This window comes from Myotis yumanensis, unplaced genomic scaffold (assembly GCF_028538775.1).
Source record: "Myotis yumanensis isolate MYYU_CA2020_CCGP unplaced genomic scaffold, mMyoYum1.0.hap1 SCAF_2, whole genome shotgun sequence".
NCBI lineage: Eukaryota > Metazoa > Chordata > Mammalia > Chiroptera > Vespertilionidae > Myotis > Myotis yumanensis.
In genome coordinates this window covers 151,827,508-151,853,029 of record NW_027223753.1, presented here as the reverse complement: position 1 = coordinate 151,853,029, position 25,522 = coordinate 151,827,508, and the positions used below count along the sequence as shown (strand labels likewise).

Genomic DNA, 25,522 nt, shown 5'->3' with positions numbered 1-25,522 from the left:
TGTAGATATATTAATTTCATAAATATTTACCTCTATACCTACTATATACTAGTAAGAATTAAGATGCATTGAAATATCAGAGATAACTAAAATTTTAAATCTTATTTCATCAACCAAATGTATGCCATTTCTTTATCTTATTAAGAACTGAAGAATTAGAAATAGGTTCAAGAATTTACTACAAGTTTTAGAAAAATATTTTTGCCTAAACTCTTTTGATGGTGTTCTTTTGTCCTTTCCCTAAAAGTTCTTGTGTGTAGCCTTTCCTAAAAACTCTTTTGATCATCAAGGGGAAACTATTTCTCTGAATGGCAACAGAGATTAAAAACAGTGAAATGCATTGTTTGCCAATTAATTAAAGCTCAAACAGCGATTTCTAAGTGATAGAAGCTTCCAGGGGAGAAATAAGAGGCATAGTGACTGACAGTCTTCATTTGCATAAAGACTGAGATATAAGAAAAAATGGATTTCCACTAAGGATTATAAATCAATGAACAGGTTTACTTCTGGAAACTGAATCAGGTTTTGCAGTAGGAGTGTAGAATAACAAAATGAATACTAGAATGAGATACAGCAGTACCCCAAGTTTTGACAAAATGAACATAAACTTTAAAACTGCTCTCCATTATCAGTGTCATGTCATGAGGCTTCTTTTCCACAGCTAGCCAGTTATGTGATTCTGAAATAGCCATTTAGAAGGTTTTATATATATAAAGAGCTAAGGTTGATATTACTGAGAAATGCTCTGAAAACATTATTAAATCTCAAACCAAATTAACATATTTATTGAATGCTTATAATTTGCAAGGTATCACATACTAAAAGCTATAGCTTTAACAAAAAATAGGTAATAATCTGAACAGTGCTTATACATTTACATAATAAACATGATATTACAAATTAGTACCTCAATAATTATCAAATTTAGATAATGAATGCTAGATAAGCCCTTAGGATGGAGGTATTACCTCAGTCTCATCTACACTAATAAAAGAGAAACATGGTAATTAGCATACGACCGCTACCCTTCCCATTGGCTAATCAGCATATCCTTATGCAAATTAACTGTCAGCCAAGATGGCGGCCGGCAGCCATGCACTGAAGCGAGCAGGGAGGCTTGCTTGCTTCAGTGACTGCGGACTCCAACGTTCCCCGCCTAACTTGCCGGCCTCTCAGCTGCAACTCTAAGCAACTATGTTGCAAATATAGAAGCTAAACAAAACCCCAGAAACCAGCCAGACTGAAAGCCAGCCGGACCGCAACATTGTACCAATGTTTTCGGCAGCGAGGCCTCAGAGCTAAAGCTGGCCCAGAATAAAAAAAAAAAGAAAAGAAAACAAGGAGCGGTTGGGAGCTTCAGTTACTCGCCAGCCGGAAAACAGCCCTCAGCCCTCACCCAGACTGGCCAGGCACCCCAGTGGGGACCCCCACCCTGATCCAGGACACCCTTCAGGGCAAACCAGCCAGCCCCCACCCATGCACCAGGCCTCTATTCTATATAGTAAAAGGGTAATATGCCTCCCGGTACCGGAATCAGCGGAGCAGCGAGGCTCCCAGCACCGGGATCAGCATGACAGGGGGCAGCGCCCAAATCCCCTGATCGCCCTGCGGCTCTGTGTGTGACAGGGGGCGGGGCCACAACCTCCCTATCCGCCCTGCTTTGTTCGTGACAGGGGAAGGTGCCCCAACCCCCTGATCAGCCCTGCTCTGTGCCTGATAGGGGGGAGCTCCCCAATCCCCTGATTGCCCTGCGGCTCTGTGTGTGACAGGGTGTGGCGCCCCAAACCCCTGATCAGCCCTGCTCTGTGCCTGATAGGGGGGAGCTCCCCAATCCCCTGATCGGCCCTGCTCTGTGTGTGACAGGGGAAGGCGCCCCAGCCCCCCCTTCCCCCATGGGCCCTGCTGTGTGTGTGACAGGGTAGAGCCATAACCTCTCTATCGGCCCTGACCCGAGTGTGACAGTGGCGGTGCCCCAACCCCCTGATCGGCCCTGCTCTGTGGGTGATAGAGGGTGGCGCCCCAAACCCCCTCCATGGGCCTTGCTCTGTGTGTAATGGGGTAGAGCCATAACCTCCCCATTGGCCCTGCCCTGAGTGTGAAAGGGTGCAGCCGGCAGCCATGCACTGAAGCGAGCAGGGAGGCTTGCTTGCTTCAGTGACTGCGGACTCCAACGTTCCCCGCCTAACTTGCCGGCCTCTCAGCTGCAACTCTAAGCAACTATGTTGCAAATATAGAAGCTAAACAAAACCCCAGAAACCAGCCAGACTGAAAGCCCCCTGATCCACCCTGCTCTGTGTGTGACAGGGGGCGGTGCCCCTACTCCCCTATCAGCCCTACTCTGTGAGTGACAGGGAGCAGCGCTCCAACCCCCTGATCGGCCCTGCTCTGTGCGTGACGGGGTGGCGCCGCAATCTCCCCATCGACCCTGCCTTGAGTGTGACAGGGGGCGGTGCCCCAACCCCCCAATCGGCCCTACCCTGAGCATGACTGAGGGTGGCATCGCAACCTCCCGATCCGCCCTGCTCTGTGCATGACGGGGCGGCGCCCCAACTCCCCAATCGGCCCTGCTCTGAGCCTGACCAGGGGCTGCACCTAGGGATTGGACGTGCCCTCTGCCACCCAGGAACAGGCCTAAGCCAGCAGGTCGTTATCTCCCGAGGGGTCCCAGACTGCGAGAGGGCACAGGCCAGGCTGGGGGACCCCCCTCCCTACCCCCCCAAGTGCACAAATTTTTGTGCACCAGGCCTCTAGTTTTATATAATAAAAGCCTAATATGCTAGGTGTCCGGTCGACCAGTCGGACGTTCAACCAATCAAAGTGTAATGTGCTAGCCCTGACTGGTTTGGCTCAGTGGATAGAGCGTCAGCCTGCGGACTGAGGGGTCGCGGGTTTGATTCTGGTCAAGGGCATGTACCTTGGTTGCGGGCACATCCCCAGTGGGAGGTGTGCAGGAGGTGTGCAGGAGGCGGCTGATCGATGTTTCTCTCTCATCGATGTTTCTAACTCTCTATCCCTCTCCCTTCCTCTCTGTAAAAAATCAATAAAATATATTTTCAAAAAAACAAAAACACACACACACACAAAGTGTAATGTGCTAATGATATGCTAAGACCACTCAAAGGCTCGCTGTGATGTGCACTGACCACCAGGGGGCAGACAGTCGACCAGCCAACCAGTTGCTATGACATGCACTGACCACCAGGGGACAGACGCTCCAACCAGTAGGTTAACTTGCTGCTGGGGTCCATCCCATCAGGATTGAGCGAGATGGGCCAGACACACCCTGGAGCCCTCCCTCGGTCCCTCCCCGGCTGGCCAACCTCCTGCGTCTCTCCTTGGCCCTGATCATGCACTGGTGGGGTCCCTCGGCCTGGCCTGCGCCCTCTCGTAATCCAGAATCCCTCAGGGGATGTCAGAGAGCCAGTTTCAGCCCGATACCGCAGGCCAGGCTAAGGGACCCCACTGATGCACAAATTCGTGCACCCGGCCTCTAGTAGCAGTTATAAAACCTTTTGAGGACAGAATTTATGTAGATGAACAGAAACTTCTGTATTTCCATCTAAAACACCTTGAAAATACATTAATTGAAATTAGGAATCTTTACCATTGAGGTTATTATGTATTACTTACCAGGTCCTGAGACCCCATGCACATAACCAAATGTGCTTTCTTTATCTTCATCACGTATTTTTGGTAGCTTGGAGAAATCCATTGTGTTAATTTACCTAAGGGGAAAAATTAAGTCATAATTACAAACCCTAACGCAAAAGAACCAATATAGGTAGTCAACTCTCATTGATGGTGTATTTTGAGTTATTACCACTTCTACAAAGTAAAATAAAAAATTCTTAAAATGTAATTAAAAGTACCTCATTCCTGGATGCTTCACAATTATTAAAATTCAGAATTATATATCCCCATGAAAACTGTCCCATAAAAAATACTGAGTAGCCCTAACTGGTTTGGCTCAATGGATAGAGCGTTGGCCTGCGGACTCAAGGGTCCCAGGTTCAATTCCGGTCAAAGGCATTTACCTTGGTTGCAGGCACATACCCAGTAGGGAGTGTGAAGGAGGCAGCTGATCGATGTTTCTCTCTCATCGATGTTTCTAACTCTCTATCCCTCTCCCTTCCTCTCTGTAAGAAATCAATAAAATATATTTTAAAAAAATACTGAGTATAACAATGTGAAGTCTTCTCAATGGTTTATCCAGCCCTACATCTTGCCCTCTCCCCCATTATCTTTCTGACCATCTCTCCAATTACTTTTACCCTTAATCATTCTGCATATACAGGAGTGGGAAAAATTAGGTTTACAGTCGTAATAGTAAGTAATACAATAATGTACTCACAACTGTAAATCTACTTTTGCCCACCCCTGTATACACTGAATTCCTTGCCATTTCTCAAAAACATGTATGTTCTGCCTCAGGGTCTTTGTACATGTTGCTCCCTCTACCTAGAGTACTCTTCTTGCAGATATCTGCTCCTATACTTCCTTCAGGTCTTTACTCAACTGTCCCCTACTCCAAGAGGTTTCTCTGCCCATCTATTTAAATCACAACATAGCCCCCTCCTTCACTGCTTTATTTTTCATCATCTTATATCTTACATTTATTTTTATTTTTTAATCCTCCCTTGAGAATATTTTTCCAGTGTTTTGCTTGTTTTTTAGAGAGAGTGAAAGGGAAGGGGAGAGACAGAGAGAAACACTGATGTGAGACACATCAATTGGTTGCCTCCCGTGTGCACCCCGACCAGGATCAGGGATCAAGCCTGCAACGGAGGTACGTGCCCTTGATCAGAACCAAACCCGGCATGCTTCAGTCCACGGGATGATGCTCTATCCACTGAGCAAAACCAGCTAGGGCACATTTAATTTTTAAATGTATTACCCATCTTTAAAATTTTTCTGAAAGCACTTTTCTTTTTTTTTTTTTTAGCTGAACATAGAACAGTTTAAGTAATTCAGTTCAACCTCTTTTCTTTATGGATGTGCAAACTGAAAAACCTAAAGAATTAACTATTCAAGTCCAAATAGAAAACTGGTGGCAGATCCCAAAGCAGAAAGTTTATTTTTGACCACTGGTCTAAGTTAAAAATTATTGATGTTTAATAATGGAGATAAAATACATGTACATATAAAAAGCTAAATTATGCCCCCAAAACAACCATAAAGTAAAGGTCACAGATCAATAAGTAATAGTGTTAAATCATATAAGTTATCTACTAAAAGTTCAATAATTAGAATGTTTAGGGAGCACAGGTTGAAGGTCAGGTAAAATTTGGATAAAATAGAAAGAAAAAAAAGGTAGCAAAGGCATTTCAGTTGGGGAAATAATAAAAACAAAAGAATAGAGAAATTTATAAGAAGTTAACAGACTACGAAGAAAGATTATATTAGGACAACAGTGAGAAATAAAGATACAAAGGTAAAACCATTTCTTTGTGGGTCTTGAAATGAAATGCCAAGTAGACTTGATTCTACAAACAATCCTATATAATAAAGAGCTAATATACTAATTAAACCAGATGGCGGAACAACCTTCCAGAACGACCTTCCAGAACGACCAGTGGGCAGGGGGCAGGGCCGCGAGGCAGCTGGGGCTGCGAGGGCCAAGTTCCTTGCACGAATTTCGTGCATCAGGCCTCTAATAGGAAATAACCGAAAATGGAGTGAGAACTTTAATGGGGAAAATGATATTCAGTTAATTTAACAGGTTAGATTGAAAAGCTCTAGAAATAGTTACGATTTGAGTATCAATTGAATTCAATTTATTAAATATTTATTGAACTCTTACCAAGGAAAAGAAACTGTGTTAAACGTAGTGAATAAGGATTGTGAATAAAAGGAGCTTTCACTGGCTTTAAACAACTGTACATAAAAAGCACAATGACTTAAGTGTTCAAAACGACCACACAATGAAAGCCAAGAAGAGAGAATCGAAGATGGCGGCATAGGTAAAACACCAGAGACTGCCGCCGTGGACAACCACTTCAAAAATACAACTAAAAGTCGGAGCGGACATCAACCAGAACCACGGGAAGGCTGGCTGAGGAGAGTCTCTTCAACTAGAAGCAAGAACAACAGCATTCCGACGCTCAGCGGAGGCGCAGTGTGGAAAATTTAAAGGTACGGCGGTGCGGTGGTGAGGGTGCGCGCGCAAAGCGGGCTGGCGGCTGAGGGCGCGATTGTCGTTTTCAATTAGGAGCGAATCTCAGACTCTGGGCTACAGATCCGGGCAAGTCTCTAGGGACCCAGACTCAAACGGGAGAAGCGGGACTGTCTGGCTACGGCCCCTCCGAGGTTTGCAGCGATTGCTGGGACAGAGAGGCAGAGCCCCTGGGGATGGACTGAGAGCGGCCATAGCTGCTCCCTCCCCCCCCCCCCCCGTTGAGCCCGCCCCGCCCAAACCCTGCGCACAACCATTTGCCGACCGCCTCAGGCAAGGGCTGGACTAGCACCTCCCCTGAGGACTGAAGTTTTCCCACAGCTGATTTCCACCGCCAGTCGGCCTGATGGTCAAATCCCTCTAGTGTTAACTACAACAATTAAGGCTTGGCTAGAACAAGACTGCACACAGAGACCACAAGGGGGTGCACCAAGAAAGCATAAAAGATGCGGAGACAAAAAAACATGACAGAAATGGAGGATATGGAGCTAAGAATCGCAATTTTGAGGGCTTGCCATAAATTTGTGCAGAGCCTCACGAAAACTAATGAGACCCTCGATGCTACGATAAAGAAATTAGAAAGTAAGCATACACGGACTGAAATAAAGAATATTATACCCAATAGCAGACCAGAGGAGTGCAAGAATCAAACCAAAGATTCGACAAAAAACACCCAATTGGAAAAGCATAATGAAAAAAGAATCCAAAAGTGTGAAGACAGCGTAAGGAGCCTCTGGGACAGCTTTAAGCGGACTAATATCAGAGTCATTGGAGTCCCAGAAGATGAGAGACAGCAAGATATTGAAAACCTATTTCAAGAAATAATGGCAGAAAACTTCCCCCACCTAGTGAAAGAAATGGACTTACAGGTCCAAGAAGCGAAGAGAACCCCAAACAAAAGGAATCCAAAGAGGACCACACCAAGACACATCATCATTAAAATGCCAAGAGCAAAAGACAAAGAGAAAATCTTAAAAGCAGCAAGAGAAAGAGGCTCAATTACCTACAAGGGAATACCCATACGACTGTCAGCTGATTTCTCAACAGAAACTTTGCAGGCCAGAAGGGAATGGCAAAAAATATTCAAAGTGCTGAATACCAAGAACCTACAACCAAGATTACTTTATCCAGCAAAGCTATCATTCAGAATTGAAGGTCAGATAAAGAGCTTCACAGATAAGGAAAAACTAAAGGAGTTCATCACCGCCAAACCAGTATTATATGAAATGCTGAAAGGTATCCTTTAAGAAGAGGAAGAAGAAAAAGGTAAAGATACGAATTATGAACAACAAATATGCATCTATCAACAAATGAATCTAAGAATCAAGTGAATAAATAACCTGATGTACAGAATGAACTGGTGACTATAATGAATCAGGGACATAGAAAGGGAATGGACTGACTATTCTTGGGGGGGAAAGGGGAATGGGAGATTCGGGAAGAGACTGGACAAAAATCATGCACCTATGGATGAACTCAGTGGGTGGGGAGTGAGGGTGGAGGGTGGGGTGGGAGCTGGAAGGAGGGGAGTTATGGGGGGAAAAAAGAGGAACAAATGTAATAATCTGAACAATAAAGATTTTAAAAAAATAAATAAAAAAAAAAAAAAAAAAAAAAAAAAAAAAAAAAAAAAAAAAGAAAGCCAAGAAGAAACTGATTTGAATGTGGGAGAAGTGTTAACCAATGTGAATGAAGAAGAGGGAACAGGTAGCTGAAAAGTAAGTTTTGAGGCTGGCTGAGTTGAGTCCAGATATAAAGAATACCAAAAGAGAGGAAAACTAAACCCTGAGCCTTGGGGGTTAATTCTGACAGGATGGGAAAGTTTTTTTAGTCTTTCAAGAGCTATTGAAGGATCATCAGGAGAACCATATATCCCATGGAACACAATTTGTAATCCATTAGTCAAGATATCAAGGATTGGGGAAGGGAGTATAACAATGAAATCATTAACAGAGGAGTTATGGTTTGAAATACTGGTGCCATCAGAATGGAGATGGTGGACAGGGCTAGAATTGAGTGATTAAAGAAATAGGCAAGAGTGTAAACAAAAATTAAAACCACATGGAGATATGGGAGACATTAAAGTGAGTCAAATATGATATAAGGAGCAGGAAAAATGCCAAGAACTTGAAGATGATATCAGTGATAAGATAGAGACAGACTAACATGAAGTTGGTAGTTTACTGATAAAGATGAAGGCAGGGTGAAAGTCATCAAAAATAATGAAACTGAATTAGAAAGAAAAAATAAACCAGACATCATAGTCACAAATACCACAATAAAAATCACAAGGATTTTGCGATTCTCAGTAGGAAAATTAATTGGAGAAGGGCATTTGAGGAAGAAAGAAGGAAAAGGGGAAACTGGTTTACCAGGATTCTCAGCTTCCTAAAGACAGGGCTATTGATTAAGCATGTATGGGATTGCAGATACTGGAATACAAAGAGATGGAACAAGTTTTTCTAGAAACTACTTAGGCAATAGGGGGGGAAAACAAAGTTTAAAGACAAACACTTATTTGGGAAATGGGTTGGGCAAAGTTTTCAAAAAAGTAGTGAACGAGAAAATGAGGTCAAATTTTAAAATCAAAGATGTTCAAAGTCAGAAGGAAATATGATAATCATATAGTCTAACTTCCTCCCCAAATATGGGTATTTCCTTCAGGGCATTCATGATACATAGTCATCTGTCTTTGAAGTGGAAATGGCACAAGATCTTGAGTCAGCAGACTCAGGGCTCAGGCGGATTCTGCCAGTGACATGCTATAAATCAAAATCTCTTATTATGTTCATTTGTAAAATAGGAATAATGCTATCATCCACCCCTATAATTTTTGGCTTGTTTTCTGTCTTAGTTATCTTGTAGTTATATTGTAAAATGGGAAAAGAAATACAAAAGTGGGTTTAAGAAGCAGGGCATTTAGAACAATGCTTGGGTTAAATCAAGCAACTGACATGGAGGTTAAGTCCCCATACAACCAAAGCCTTAGTTTCTACAGGGAATTTGCTCCTCATCCTTCAAATCTTAGATGGAGCCCCATCATCAGTAGTTACAGAAAAAGAAGTCCCAACTCATAAGAGTTTATTTAACTTCTAAAGTACTGTATTCTTATAGAATTCTTATGTTTTCCTAGGTCCAGAAGTTTTAGGCTCCAGCCTCTTAACAGTTAAACACTTAGAGAAACGCCCAAGGATTGGTCCTAAGTAACAGGCTCTCTGAACATTAAAATCTGCAGTTCCCACAGCACTCAAATAAGGGTTCCCATTGTACTTCTAAAGCTTTTCCACCAAAATACCTCAATTGCAGGAAAACAAGTAAACACTGAAGTAAATAAATAACCTTCCCCCACCCTTCTCCTCCCCAGAATCTTGACTGAGAATAGTGTAACAGTCTTCTGTAAGCAGAGAAATTTCCTTGTATGCTCTTGTATATTTTTTTCCAATAAGAAATGTAAATTTTATTAAGTACTAGCCCTTTCTGCTAATGCCAGTGTTTCAAAAGCATTCCACTGAACATGGACTAGCATTGCTTTTGGTATGTTTCATGCTCTCTACTTCATCTCATCCAATATCTGTTTTACAAGAAAAATATGAAAGTGCTTCCTCCCCACAAATAAATATGATTCATATTATGTTGACTTCACCACTGAGTTGGGCTAAGCATATAGCACATAACAGTGAAAACAAAAATACCCCACTAAAATCTTCTGCTTCACTTTTAAATGCTTATGTCTCTATGCTAGCAATTTTCAACCTTTTTCATCTCATGGCACACAAACACTAATTACTAAAATTCTGTGGCACACCAAAAGATACATTATATCTTTATATACTGTTGATCTGACAAAAAATATAGGTACAATTTTGATTCATTCACCCTAGACACATGTGTGTTGGCTGTTGTCATTTTTATTATTTGACAATCTAAGGGAAAAGAGAGGTCAGTGCCCCAGACTAAATAGTCAGTTATGGTATGTTTTAAAAATTCTTGTGGTACACCAGTATATGAAAAAGCAAAGGCTTTGAACGATATTAAGAAAGCAACTCCTGCCGAAACCGGTTTGGCTCAGTGGATAGAGCGTCGGCCTGCGGACTGAAAGGTCCCAGGTTCGATTCCGGTCAAGGGCATGTACCTGGGTTGCGGGCACATCCCCAGTGGGAGATGTGCAGGAGGCAGCTGATCGATGTTTCTAACTCTCTATCTCTCTCCCTTCCTCTCTGTAAAAAATCAATAAAAAATATTTAAAAAAAAAAAAAAAAAGAAAGCGACTCCCAAAACATTTTAACTTGCAATGAGCAAATTATAGTGCAGGTTAGATAATATTGAAAGTTAATTTTATCCTAAATCTCCACAAGGTCCAAACTATCATGATATGATTTAATGCTAAAGTCATATATGCTATTTAATTATTTCTTCCCAATATAATACACAGCTATTCTTGTTGTTCTCAATCATTTTAAAAATAAAAGCATGACACCTACTTCAAAAACAGTCGCTTTCATGAAAACAGTGTGGTATACACAACTGCTCTCATAGATTACAACTCAATAATTACATAAAAATGTGTCTTACGCTGAATTCCTACTTTGATAAGAATTGTAATTTACAACTAAGATTCCTACAGTCAAAAATTGTAGGGTTCCTGCCCCATATTTGTGAAAGATTAAAAAAACAACCAAACCCTGCTTTAGAAGGGGAAAAATCCAGAAGGTATGCACAGGCAACTATCTGATCTAATGAGTCATCAGTCTCTCCCATACACACTGTAGAACACTGCAGTGGCAAATCACACCACCAGAGGCCCACTTCTTTTTCCTTCCATCTTACAAGGTCCTCTCCAAATTGCTACTGGTTAATGTACTATACATGGTAATCTCATCCCAGAAATAATTCTTTTAAATACCAGTCTTGGATGATACGGCTGTTGGGGGCAAGGGTGAGGTGTTATATAAAAGGTAAGTACCAAGGTTTTAAGATAATATTTATTTACATACAAGTTCCTGGGGCACTTCATTGACACTGAAATATTATTTTAATGTAACACTTGAAAAAGTACATTCTACCCAACTGATTAAAAACTACCTTTGGAAGTAATAGTTAAAAGATGAAGAAAAGTCTAGTTGATTACAATCAAATACTTATTTGCATACGCAGTTTACCTTCTCTGAGAAAGGCATCATGAATCTGTTTAATATTCTTAAGCTTGGTCAAAGAAGTTATAGGATAGGTAGAATTCCAGCTAACAACATTACCTTATATAGACAGAGTATAGTATTAAATCATTTTGTGAAGCATTTTTCTACTCATTTCATTTAACCTACCTCCTCAGTAACCCCATTAAGAAGGCTTAGTGGCAGATTACTATGCATAACTAGTTCCCCATTTTTTCCTTGTCGACAAAACCCTAACTTGGTTCAATTCTGATTAGCCCATCAAAGTCATTCCAATTCCCTTGCCAGTGAGTGGCCTAGAAATGAGAATAACTTTTAGACCAATAAGAGGTAAGGCAAAGTTTGTTGGGGAGGTTCTGGAAATTTCTTTGCTCTTTTAAACAGTCTGCTACTCCAAGCTCACTGTGAAAAGGATTGTCCTTAGCAAATTCTCTTCTAAGAGTATCCTTAACTTTCATGGCCTCTGAGTCCTACAATGGTGGTTAGGCTTTTGGATAGATTTTCTCAGTCAGCTATGAAGTGACTTTCCCAATTTAAAAAAATGCTAGCGGTCATGCATGAGAATTATATCCCCTTCCAAAGTAGTCAACCTAGAAATTTTATGACTACCAAAAGACAGAAAAAGGTCATTGCTCAAGAGACATAGAAATTTCTCTTGAAAACTGCTTACAAATACTGTAACACCCTTTTGAATCTTAATGAGAACTTTTTATATATATGTATTTTTATTTCAGAGAGGAAGAGAGAGATATAGAAACATCAATGATGAGAGGGAATCACTGATTGGCTGCCTCCCACCTACCCCCCACCGAGGACCGAACCCGCAACCCAGGCATGTGCCCTTGACCAGAATCGAACCCGGGACCCTTCAGTCCACAGGCCGAAGCTCTATACACTGAGCCAAACAAACTAGGGCTTAATGAGAACTTCTCTTGGATTGTTTTGCCAAGAAAACACTATGAGCAGTCAAATTGGCCAAATATAAGCAATGCATGTATTTGAGATGGATTAAGTACAAGAGTCAGCACTGACAATGTTGCAGTAAAAATGCTATTATATTTGTATTATAAAATAATATTTATATATTCAAATAGATCTGTTCTGTCATTTATTTCATGGATGGAATAGAAGAGAAAGAAGGTTCACAAACTGTGCAAAGGCATATTAACCCAATGTTAAAAATGAAGCATCACCACAAATAGGTCCACCTCCAACTCAGGATCCACAAAATCTCTGCAATGAAAATATGCCTAATATAGGTGATAAAACACTTCACAGTGTATTTAAAAGTAGTACAGTCAAAAGTCTACACATATTTTCAATTCCGAGGGAAAGAAATCTGCATTTCTAACAATTTGCCTAGTATTCTATGATTAATAATAGCCAGGGTTTATTTAACTAAATTGGCTATGGGGAGAGGAGAAGGACAATCACTAAAGGCTTTCTTTTTAAAATATATATATATTTTTAAATGATTTCAGAGAGGAAAGGAGAGGGAGAGATAGAAACATCAATGATGAGAGAGACTCATTGACCGGCTGCCTCCTGCAGATCCTACACGGGGGTCACACTGGGGGTCGAGCCCACAACCTGGGCATGTGCCCTGACTGGGAATTGAACCCTGACCTTCTGGTTCATAGGTCGATGCCCAACCACTGAGCAACCTGGGTCAAGCTGAAGAAGGTTTTCAATAGCATGGTTTGCTAGGTACTAACTTCCAGTTCCCCTGGTATGTTCATAGTCTTCAATATTGCTCCTTTGTAGTACTTGCCACTATTGTAATGGAGTTTTTCAAGGTATAGAGGTCTCCACTGCTAAACTGTTTAAGTGCCAGGAAAAAAGGGACTACATCTCCTTTGTTCATGGAGTACCCCAATTATATGTAAAGCACCTTGATACATAGTAGGCAATTACTAAATAGTGCCCAATGACAGTAATGGCAAAGGGATGTGGGAAATAGGCAGTGTGATTCATTGAGTGAAAATACTGTAGATACAACCCCTTTGAAGTGCACACAACGAATATTTTTGCAGCCCAGCCAATATAATGGTATGTAAGAAATGTTTTAATAAAAATTTTGTAACTTAATTTTTACAATATCCTGTTATATATAATTAATAACGAACTACAATGTTTGCTAATGACTGATTACTATAATCATGTTGCATTCATTTCCCTTACGTGCCTTACACGCAGGCACACCATTTCTCTCCACTAATACAAGCAGCGAATATTTTAGCAGTCCATTGCCACATCATTAGTCTTGTACTGACTCATTTGGTGTGCGCAACAGGAAATATTTCGCTTTCAGAGAACAAGAAAAGTAGGTTTATTTGCATTACACTTATTAATTTATGCAGTTATTCGTGTCTGGTAAGTTAATGTTTAAGAAAAAATATTAATTTTTATTAAAATGATCTATTATTTTATGTTAATGATTACTCATTTATTTCAGCCCTTTGTATTCAGCATGTCTCTATCGAAATAAACCTATGTTTCTATGAAAATTGAAGCTTTTGTTTTTTTGCAGCCCACATAAACTTAAACCTTGTTTATTTAGTCCATGTTAGCCTTTGAGTTTGACATGCTTGCTGTAGGGGCATAATGCTTATACAAAATACATCATATTCACTTTTATTTTTACTTGTCAGCTAACAGTTACAAGACTACGGGCCTAAAAGAGGACCTTAGCCCTAGAACTGTAGGGGAAACAGTTGAAGACAACCAAACAGGTTTCAGTCTGTTCAGAGTGAATTTATGTGATAAGACTTTGTGGGCACCCTCTTGTCAAGTTCAGCAAATCCTGGGAATTTCCACAGTCCCTTAACAGCTCAGTAGTATATAAGTTAGATATGCAACTACAGTACTTACTCATCTTTGTTTGCAGAACAGGGCTTACTGGTAGTATTCTGGTTGAGGATTAGGAAAATCTTAACCCTATCTTGAATAAACTTTTGAGCCAAGAGGAATAGAAGAGTTTGTCTTCCAAGACTCAGGCTAATATTTTGGATATCAAAGTTGCTATAGAGTTCAATGGTTCATTTGGAGGGTGGAGGTAGTGGGATAGTTATTATTTACTGCTGTATACCGCTTTGATTTGAGGTAGAAATAATTCACAATAAAGAATCTATAGTCTGTTTATCTCTGTCTATTCATAGGTACTTTCCCCACCCTCCTTATCCAACAGTATCTTTGGATAAGGATGAGATCATATTTAAAACACACACCTACCCCACTGAACAATAGCAGGTACTATTAATCTATACTCAAGGACTGTAGGTACACTAAGCTGATTTCTGAGCAAATTTCTGTATTTTAAGTGTCTGCTTTGGATCAGGTTAAAGAGGTTGGTATCAATCAGCCTGCTTTGTGTTTTAACAATAAGAGATATATTTTTCCTTTCTGCAAACAAATGAAATAGAGGACACTGAATAGAAGTATGTTATATTCAAAAGAATTTGTGGATGTTGTAACACATCTGAATAAAGCCCCTTACAGCCAAATCTGCATTACCTAAGACTAGGACCTATAGGTTATTAAAAACCCATTTTTCATAAGAAAAGTTATAGTTATGCCTACATTTAGCTGGCCATTACACTCAGTGTTTATAGTAATTGGCAATCTGACTCCGTATTTAACTGTTTACAAGCTCTTACATAATTGTTTTGGTACATAAAAATCAACAACTTTCACAATTACTAACAATTATAGCAATTGCACATAAAAATCAACAACTTTCATAATTACTAGCAACTGTAGCATTCTTTTAATAATATACATGCACTCAAACTTCAATGGATAGAACACTTCAATATATAAATCACAAAAGGAGCATTTCAAGTTATATCTACAACTAAAGGTGCACGAATTCGTGCATGGGTGGGATCCCTAGGCCTGGCCAGTGATCAGGGCCAATCAGGGCCTGTCATCCAGGGGAAGGGACCAGGGGAGGTTTGAATCATGCAACAAATCCAGCTCTAAAGCATCTGCCATTTTCTATTATGGCTTTGAATGATGTATTAACTTCAGACTCTTAAAATAAGGACGGACATCAAATATTAAGTAATTAAAACTTTTAATCTTTTTCTTTATAGACATTCTTTTCTTGTTGTTTATCCTCACCTGAGGATAATTTTTCCCATTGATTTTTAGGGAGAGTGGAGAGAAGGAAGGGGGGAAAGAAAGAGAGAGAGAAAGAAACTGACTGATCAACAAACATTAATATGAGAGAGACACAAGGATTGGTTGCTCCCACATGCACCCCAGGTGGGGCCTGGAATCCCACCTGCAACCCAGGTACGTGCCCATGACAGGGAATTGAACCCACAACCCTTTGGTGCCCGGGCTGACGCTCTAACCACTGACCCACACAGGGCAGGGCGTTATAGACATTCTCATTTGAAGCTTTCTCAAGGAAAGTTAATCTTATAGCAATTTATTTTTGTTTACAAAACCCAAATGTGAACTTTTCCTTATACAATACTGTTTCTGTCATATGATTAACTCAGGTGACAGATCCCAAACTTGTGCAATATGCTCTGTATCTCCAAGGTAGAAAGCAATCCCAGAGGACTTAACATCCATACCAAAAATAAACTGTATATTTGTAACCTTATCTGGTAATGTCTATAATTTTCCTGTACATTTTTAATGGCAAATTCTTACTGGGTGTTCAAGAGTTATCATACACACAAAATTAAAGAGAATTTATGGATAATTTATACACTTTCCTCACATATACCTAAATAACTGAGACAAAAAGAATTATGATAATTGTCATTCCTGGCCATTTCAAATAGTATTTTTCCTTTTGTTAATACCTTTTTAAAAATGTAAATACTTTGCTTGCTTTATTTCAGATACATTACATATTGACTGTAAAAATAGAGACCTGTAACATAGAAAAGTGTAAGAAAGGAAGTAAAAATCACCTGAAATGCTCATCTCACCTCTCTGAGATAACCAGTAAACATTCAGGAAACTACCCTTTCCTGAAATTCATTTTGTACAGACATGTAGTTTTACATGCATGTTATTGCAAATACCCTGCCTTTTTCTTTCTTAATTTTCCTTTTCTTTTATTTCCTCCCTCCATTGCTGACAATCACATAAGCATAAACAAAACTGGTTTTTAAGTGGTTTACAAAAATGGGATATCATTATATACCTTTTTCTAAACTTTGCCTTTCTCACTTAAGATACACAATGGAAGTCCTTTTAGGATGTATTTGGAAATCTTTTTAACTCAGTAGTACATATTTAACTTTTAATTGATCTAAAAACATTCCATAATATGCCTGTGCCATTATCTATGTATATAGATAGATATATAGGTATCTCAATAACCTTATTGACAAGCATTCCCTTTGTTTTTAGGTTTTTGCTACTACAAACACTGCTGCAATCAACATTCATGTAAAAACTTGTTTACTAACTGTTGCTTTTATGTCTAAGAAAAAAATTCCACAGAGTGGGATTGCTAGATGCCAGAATATATATTTTCAATACTAACAGCTATTGCCTGACTGTTGACTAAAAACGCTGTAACAATTTACATCTCCACTAGTATCAAATGAGAAAATCCTTTGCCACACATCCCTGCTACAGCAGGTTTACCACTTGATTTGTGCTAGTCAGAAAAGAATATTCTATTGTTAGTATACTAATTACTAGTGAGGTTATACAACTCTTCATAAGTTTGTTAAATGTTTTGATTTCTCTTCTGGGAAGCTCTGGTCATATGTTTTATCCATGTTTCTATTGTGTGAACTTTTTCTTAACAGCAATAGTTCTTAAAAATGTTAATTTTTTTATCTGTTATATGTATTTCAAACATTTCTTTTCAGTCTGTCTTGCCCTTTATTTTTGCCATTGAAAAATTCTTCATTATATATCTATGTTTGCTTTTGTAACTTTTAAGTTTCCAATCTTGTATACCTAAAAAAAATTTTAGGGAGTTTAATATTTTAAGTATTTCACCATTTATATTTAAGCTTTTAATCATATGAAATTTTATTTTGCAAATACTGCTAAGTCCTGGCTAAATTTTATTTTCTTCTAGACAGAGAAGTTATTTCAGTTACATTTACTATATATATGCCCTTATTTCCCATTCGATTGAAATATACTGTCTCATGTACGTATTAAATTCCTTTATATGAACGCTTCTGGTCAAGATTCCAGAGTAAGTAAATGCGCACTCACATCCTCCCACAACCACACCAAAATTACAACTAAGTTGTTCTGTAAGTTAGTTGTTCATCATTCAGAACTGCCTGAAATATCTACCTGAACAGAAGTTGTAAAACTAAGGATATAAAGAAGCCACACTGAATACTATGTACAGAATGAATATATATATATATATATATATATATATATATATATACACACATATTATATGTATAAGAGAATACGCTTATTAAATCAAAGCCACTTTCATTTCATAATATAAAATAGTAAAACTTTTAAAGTTTTACTAATAATCTCTTAATAAAATTTTTCCTCAGAACAAATGAGTAATAATTTTTTTTCAAGAGTAAGGTGAAACATAAACTCATGACAGCTATACTTCAATTATTATTTAATGTACTGATATTTTCCAATACAAACCCACTAATCCTTGTGAATCATCTCAACCTAGGAAAGGAAAAATTTTATTCTACTTCATTTCTCCATTATGTTTTTTACATGCCTATGTCTAGTTCATATGAGGATAAAAATACTATATAAAAACACTTAAAATAAAAGGCAAAATTTTTAAACATGCATAAACTCATGTTTTCTATAGGTCTGTACAATTTTAATAAATTTCTATAATCCATTGTAGGGATAATAATTTTGAAATAGAAGAACTACCTCCTTAAATTGATTCTACATACTAATGATCATATGCTTTGGAAAATCTTTTTATAGAAAATATTAAGTCACTGTAGTTGCTAAAATAATGGTCTATATGTTGATATTTCTTCGTTCCTATTAATAAATCTGCTTTATAACCTTTGCTAAAAGTATATTTTTCTTTCTCCTCTATTTTTCTGAATGGCCTCATTTCAAATTCCAGCTTTTCAATACCACCAATTCTCATTTCAAATTCTACTCCTTTCTCCAAACCTGTTACTCAATTGTATAAAATGTCTTCAGTCTTCTTTATAAAGTACAGGATGGGGCAAAAATAGGTTTATAGTAATTCATATGAAAATAATAAATCATTAATAAATAATAATACAAGAATAAACTCTGTGTTTTGTGTACTCACAACTGTAAACCTACTTTTCCCCCACCCTGTATGTACCAGGCCTTCTGCATTCATGATCTAATTTAATAGTACCTATGGATAGATTTAAACATGAGGGAATTTAAGCTTAGATTAAGTAAACTGTCCAAGGTCACAAAGCTTAGGAAATCTTTTCTAGTAAAGTCTGTACTATTTTGCTTTACATTTCAATACCACTTAGGTTAGCCCTGGCCAGTGTGGCTCAGGGGTTAGAGAGTTGGCACGCAGACCGAAGGGTGATGGGTTTGATTCCCAGTCAAGGGCACATACCTGCGTTACAGGTTTGATCCCTTGCCCCAGTAGGGGTGTGCGCACTGATGTCTCTCTCAGGTCGATCGTCTCTCTCTTTCTCCTCCTCCTCCTTCCCTTTCACTCACTCTAAAAATCAATGGAAAAAATATATCCTCGGGCGAGGATTCAAAAAAAAAATAATACCACTTAGGTTTTAAATATTTTCACATAGGTTATCTACAGTTTAATCTCACTTAAATTCACAGTAACCTTGACAGGAAGGTTGCTAAGTATGAAAACCTTAATCCACACCCCCAACTTCACTTAAAAGGGCATGTAACTAAAGTGGCAGAGTTGAATGATGATCCTGACTTTTAGTTGAGTGCTATATCACTTGTCTGTACAACCCACTTTTTCATTAAGTACAACTCATTCTCTTCCCTTCCTTTCACTTTCATCCAAATGTCCTGTAAAAATAAACTTGTCACTGATTAATAAAGTCCATCCGAGGTTTATATCTACTGTATTGACCATGACTTGGATGGTTAGTAGCAATTTATATTTGAAAACGAATAGTGCACAACCTCAGAAGGAACTATAATCTGCAAGAACTTTGAAAGTAGTTTAAATTCCTTGTCCAGTTGTCAAACATTCATTCAATAAACAATTTACTGTGTACTTATCAGGAACATCAGCATCCTAGTGCTGAAGACACAACAGTAGAGACACTGTCCTTGAACTGCTAGAAGCTTTACGGTTTACTAAGTAACAGCCCAGAAAACAGTACTTAAATGTGCTAGAAGTGAAAACTGAGGAATAGAAAATGTTGTGTAGTAGTATGTGGTCTCCAGGCTCTCTGCCCATAGGGAAAGAAAGCATTCTTGATGGTGGCGATAATCTATAAAGGCAATGAAATATTATACCTCAGAGTAAGCACATAAGAGGTATTAGGAACCCCAAAAATCCTTGTGCGCCATTTAATATTGGACTATAGCACAATTCCCTAATACATGTTCAGACTTTTATATGTAATACTAATTAACTGATAAAGCTTGTCTAATGACTTCCAAGCTTCAAACTACCTGTTTGTATGTGTAAACTGTGTATTATATCAGAGGTCTTTTTCAACTTAAACTTTAATAGCCATTTGGTTATCAATTCCTGCTGCTAATCTTTCTGATTTCATTAGTGGTCTAAGGCTTAGACTCTAAGTTATTGCTTTAATAAGTTCCCTAAAATTGGGGGAATTGTGAAGTAAAACTGCAGAGTCATTCAGCCTCTTTCATACTGACATTCCCCCAACTAGTACTCCTTGCATTTTAGCTGGTTTTCTTTCCCATTTTGGTCTTATCCAGACAGGACTGGTTTGAACCTCTAGGAAACATCAGGAATTTGTCTAATTTGGTGGAATGTCACTGAAAGAGGGAGTCTTATTAAATCACTATTACTCTAGAATTTAACTTTTGTTTTCCTCAATTAAAATAAGACCAGTTAATTGTGGAGAAGTTGGAAGATACAGAAAACCAAAAATCAGTCAGTCACATTCACCACTCAAAGATGATTCCATCTTTCTCATTTTCCAGCTCTTTTTAATGGATTCTTCCATTATATTGGTTAGAAAATTAAAAGGTTTAACTGAGACTATTATTTTTCAGATTTAAAAATTTACATTTTAAAATCAAAATTATAATTTCTGCTAGGCCTTCCAATTTAAAAGAACCACGGGACCTTCTATGTTTGCAGTATAAATAAAAGAGTTTAAACCCCAAACTAAAAAACACTCTTCCCTAAAGCACATTGTTTGGGGTCAAAACATTGGTTACTACATTGCAAATAACATGGGAGTACACTGGGTTGGGCAAAAACCTCAGCAAAATAATTTCTGTATTTTCACAAAAATACTATTCATCAAAATCTGAAGAGGTCACCTGGAGTTTTACAAATGGGGGAAAGCTAAGGAGGGGCATAAGTGCTACTTAAAATGGATTTGCTGCTGGTCACGGAATTGCTTGGGAGTGGCAAGTAAGTGCGATATTAGGGAGAAATGGCAAAGGAAAACGTCAAAGGCATAAAATACGAAGTCAGCAGCCTCTCGACTTCACCTCCTTTCCTTTCAGTTTATGGTGAAACACATTTGATTCAATTATATTCCTGCCCAATTAGTGTCCTGAAGAACTAGGTCCCTTTTAGTGAAACCTAATCACTTTCCCACAAACCAGCCAGTCTCGCATCGCGACACCGAAACACCATCTTCCAACGCCTCCCCATTCAATCGCGACTGTCGTTACTTACACCTCCTGTTTATGCTTTCAACTATCCTCTCCCTTACGGCACCATAAAATCAGAGACCAGAAAGCTAGAAGGCTTGCTTTTGCCCTTCCAAAGCCTGTGAGCACCTACAGGACGCCTCTTGCAAGGCTATCCGCTAAAAGCTCAGCATTATTGAGAAAGCACGTTCGGAAGCAGGCTTTGCAGTGACTCCGCAGCCAGGGCCACACCAGTGTCATTCCCTCCCAAGCCAGTCTCACCGGAGACGCCTCTGCCTCCAGGGTTCTTCCTACCTGCCCGCTCCCCAGCCGCAGGTGGAAGGGGAAGACGGGCAGAGCCTCTACCAAAGAATGGGCTTTGGGGATTGGGAACTACAGGCTGCTACAGACCCCCAAGAATGGCTGAGTCAATCCCACGACCCGAAGCCCCACAGACTCCGAAGAGGAACCATAATGGCCGCACTCACCCCCAAAGCCGAGAACAGTGGACGTCTCAACCCGCGGGGGCGAAAACAGTGGGGGAGTGGGGGTGAGGAGAATGGGCGAAATGGGCTCCTCGTCGGTGCAGGATGACAGCGGGAAGGAAGCCCAGACCCGCTGAGGCCGCCGTTCACGCTCTCCCTTCTCTCCCTCCTCCCACCCCTTCTCTGATCCCCACCTGCCGCCGGTTACAGGTCGCCGCTCACCTGACACTGCGCGAGACGCAGAAGCAGCACAGACCACGGACCTCCAGGCTCGGCCACTGAAGGAGGGGAAGTCTTCAGCTGCAGAGGGCGGGGCGGGTCTAGACAGTCACGTGACCCTGAGCTCCGCCCTGCCGCCACCGGGCTGGCGCGTTACATTTTAGGGGCCTGAATTTTTGCGGATTGTTTGAACGTTAATTTTGTTGCGATTAAACCCTAAGAAAAAACTAAAAACTCCCATAAAGGTTATGTTGTAAAGTGCAATCTAGAAGGCATGGGCGGAATGGGTTAAAGTGTGCTGCTAAGGAAGTGACGAAGCCCCACGATCTACAGACCGGAAATGGCGATAGAGTTCCATCCCGGCGGCGCCCGACTGCGAAACCTCAGGCTTGGAGGTTTGGGGCAATCACGTGACCTCAAAGCTTGCTGGGCTGAAGCCAAGTTACCCGGCCGATTACGTTGACTCGTCTTTAAAACAAAACAAAGCACCTCATTTACTTTGAGTTTTCCACAGACTTCTTTACATTTAGAGGAACCTACTTTACAAAATCGTATTACGAGAAAGGAGCTTTTGAAAGTCATCAGGGAGACTATCAACTGGGAAGAGCCGGTTCGGTGAAGACTGATCTTACTGAAGTGGTGAGGGAGGGGCGGGAAAACCCGGATTTTACCGCCGGGGCCTACAGGGCCCCCCTCACGAGTAGTGTGGTAAAGGATGGGAGGAGGAAGATGACGCAAAGGGCACAGCCCACTAGAAAGATGGCGGTCCCAAAGGGGGGAGGGGAGAAGGGTACGCGGAGGCCAGCAGTGCGCCTGCGCGGGAGGCGGCCTACGCGCCGGCGCGCAGAGGGGGCGGGGTGAAAGGTCACAACGCGGCGGCGGGTCGGGCTGGCGGCGGCGGCGGGCGGGAGCCGAGTGCTCCGTGTGCACGTGTGGAGAAGCGGCGGTACCAGCGCGGCGGCGGGAGGCAGTCCGCCCCCTCCCGGGACGCAGGGCCGTGCTCCACTCTCGCGGCCTCCGTCACCCGCTCAGCTCCCTGCCTGAGGCGAGGAGGCCGGCTTGTGGGGTTGAGTGGCCCGAGCGGAGGGCGCCGAGAGCTGAGGTCGGCGACGACGACGGCGTTGATATCGGCGGTAACAACGGCCTCAGCAGGCGGGGAAGATGAAAGGGTGAGGAAGGGCAGCCGGGCCGGGCCAGGTCGGCGGGGAAGGATTGCGAAGGAGGGGAGAGACTAGGTGAAGACCTGGCGGAGGGAGGTTTCTGGGTTTCTCTGCTCACGGAGGGGGCGGAGGCTCGGCTCCGGCTGTTGGCGCGCTGAAGGGCCAGCAGGGGCGAGACCCAGTCACCCCAGGATTTCGGCCTTGAGCACGAAGTGTGCTGACTGGAGAAGAGCAACTGAGCGTGACCACAGGGGAAAGCTCTTGTGAGGAGCCTGGGGTATCCCCGGAAACGGAGGAGACACCCCCGGCCCGCCGCTCCAAGCGTAGTGGTCGGGTTGTCCTCCTCAGTCTAGGCTCCACACCGCGAACCTTGGTGTTGGTCATCTTTCCGTTTTATTCACGCTTGAGAGCGTTGCAGGACCTTCTGGAAGGAGGAATTGGAAAAAAAAAAGCAGGGAGTATTAAGAGGTAGTGACTCAACTGGATTTGGGTTGGGTCAGACCGAGTGGAGGGGGGCGGAGAGAGCGTGAGCGCCCGAGACTTGGGGTGCCAAAATGTTTAAGGAAGAAGTGTTGTCGGTCAGTAGGTGGAGCTCTTGCTCTGGGAGTTTAGTGTTGCCCCCGTACTGAGGGGGTCCTTGGTCACCCTGAAGCTTTCTTCAGGTAATTGGCAGAGTTCGTATTCTTTCATAGTTTTCCTCTTGGATAAAATTAGGGATTATTTTGGTCCGAATATTTCCATTTGGGTAAGCTGTCACCTTACTATTAAATTACATACTGTTACAATATTAATTACATAACACGGAATTTTAAAATATTGGCTGTTTGAGAGCTTGCCTTTACCCTCCTTAGAGGAAGAAATGTAATTTTATCAGTGTTAAAAGCTTTCTGAGATGCCTGAGTTTTTTTCTTTTTTTTCATTAAAGATTCTTTGGAAGTATTATTTTTATTGATGTAATTTTCTAGTAATGCATATATAAAACTTTTCAATTTACTTAATCATGCCTTTGTTATTTGATATGTGGATAATTTTCAACTATTCACTAAATTCTTGTAAATGTATCTTTAAAAATAATTTTTAATTTATTTTTTATTGTTGACACTGTGCCGATGTCTCCCATCCCCCACCCCTTTTGCCCTCCTCCATCCAGTCACTGCCCCCCTTGCCCTCACTGCAATATTGTCTGTGTCCAAGGGCTATGCATATATGTTCTTAGCTAATCCTTCACCTTCCTTTATCCAGTCCCCTTCCCCTCTGACAGCTGTCAGTCTGTTTCATGCCTCTGGTTCTATTTTGTCAGTTTATTTTGTTAATTAGAATCCACTTATTAGCGACATCATATGGCATTTGTCTTTCTCTGATTGACTTATTTCTGCTTAGCATAACGATCTCCAGGTCCATCTATGCTATTGCAAAGGGTGAGAATTCCTTTTTTACTGTCTGAGTTTTTTCTATTATCGCAAGTCAGTTAAAGAATTGTAACTGTGTTTTGAGTTAAGGAAGCCTTTCCAACTATTCAGCAACCCTTTTGAGGGTGAAATAAAAGTCAGTCTTCTAAGTAATCTCATACTGCTGAAAATATTATCTCGGTGTGTTTGTGTGTTTGAGGTCGCAGAAGTCCAAAAGTGTAATTTGGCTTTAGCTCTGTAATGTGATTCCTTACTCTGATTTTGTTTTAAATATTAGAGATTCATTCTGTTGAATCATATGTCTTATAATTAAAATTTCGAAATCATGAAGAAATGTTTCCTTTATTTCACATCAGATTCTAAAGAGTTCCAAACAAGATTTCCATTGAGAAATATGAGAAGTGTTCACTACATTTGAATTATGATCTAGGAAGTTTGGCTATTTTATATATGAACAGATGTAATTTGGTGAGTTTTTCTTGAGTATAGGTGCTGGTTTTTTACTCGATTTTGTATTCTCTTGGACATTCAATACTTATTTGTCTTGTTCTGTAATTGTAATAAAAATGAGGCTGAAGAAGAGTTCCCATTGAGACTGTGTGCACATCATAGTGACCAGTTCTGCCATTCAGTAGATTTGCGTATTAGCCTTTTACATAGGATCATTGCCTATCATTTTAAAACTTTAGTTACTATTTTACCTGCTTTTCTTCCTATTTTACTTAGTTTTTATTATTAGCAGTAGGACATTTCATTATATTGACATGTATTCGTCTGTTCTCCATAATAGATAAATTTGCAGTTAATTACTGCATGTATGTGTTTATTTTTTAAAGAGTCTTTATTAATTTTTAGAGAGAAAGGGAGAAACGTTGTACATTGAATTTGTGGTTGGTAAGCTGATTTTTTTAAAATCTGTTGTTCCACTTAGGAAAGGTGATATTCAAGCATGAAGGTATGCCATGCACAGCCATGACTGAGATGGCAATGTAATTAATCAATATAATAGAAAATAAAACTGAATCCATTTTTTATCTGTAGTTGAGGTGTAGTAAAAATTAGTTCTAGCGTTGGCCTGTGGACTGAAGGGTCCCAGGTTCGATTCCAGTCAAGGGCATGTACCTTGGTTGCGGGCACATCCCCAGTAGGGAGT

General features: G+C 40.4%; 2 protein-coding genes across 4 annotated transcripts in view; one reads left to right on the top strand and one right to left on the bottom strand.

Moving 5' to 3' along the window:
* Positions 1 to 21,912, bottom strand: part of ATP6V1A (ATPase H+ transporting V1 subunit A) — a 59,057-nt gene extending 37,145 nt beyond the window's left edge. Inside the window, exons 1-2 of one of the 2 annotated variants that reach the window (XM_070406220.1) lie at positions 21,804 to 21,912; positions 3,631 to 3,725 (exon numbers count right to left, since the gene is read on the bottom strand). In XM_070406220.1, coding sequence (XP_070262321.1) covers positions 3,631 to 3,712 — 82 coding nt within the window. In that variant the 5' untranslated portion in view covers positions 3,713 to 3,725; positions 21,804 to 21,912. Of the gene's footprint in view, positions 1 to 3,630; positions 3,726 to 21,584; positions 21,748 to 21,803 lie in introns of those variants that run through there. The other variant, XM_070406221.1, reaches the window with a different exon arrangement.
* Positions 21,913 to 22,675: 763 nt separating this feature from the next.
* NAA50 (N-alpha-acetyltransferase 50, NatE catalytic subunit) overlaps positions 22,676 to 25,522 on the top strand; it is a 46,269-nt gene continuing 43,422 nt past the window's right edge. For both annotated transcript variants that reach the window (XM_070406219.1, XM_070406218.1), the window contains exon 1: positions 22,676 to 22,969. In XM_070406219.1, coding sequence (XP_070262320.1) covers positions 22,962 to 22,969 — 8 coding nt within the window. In that variant the 5' untranslated portion in view covers positions 22,676 to 22,961. The remainder of the gene's footprint in view (positions 22,970 to 25,522) is intronic.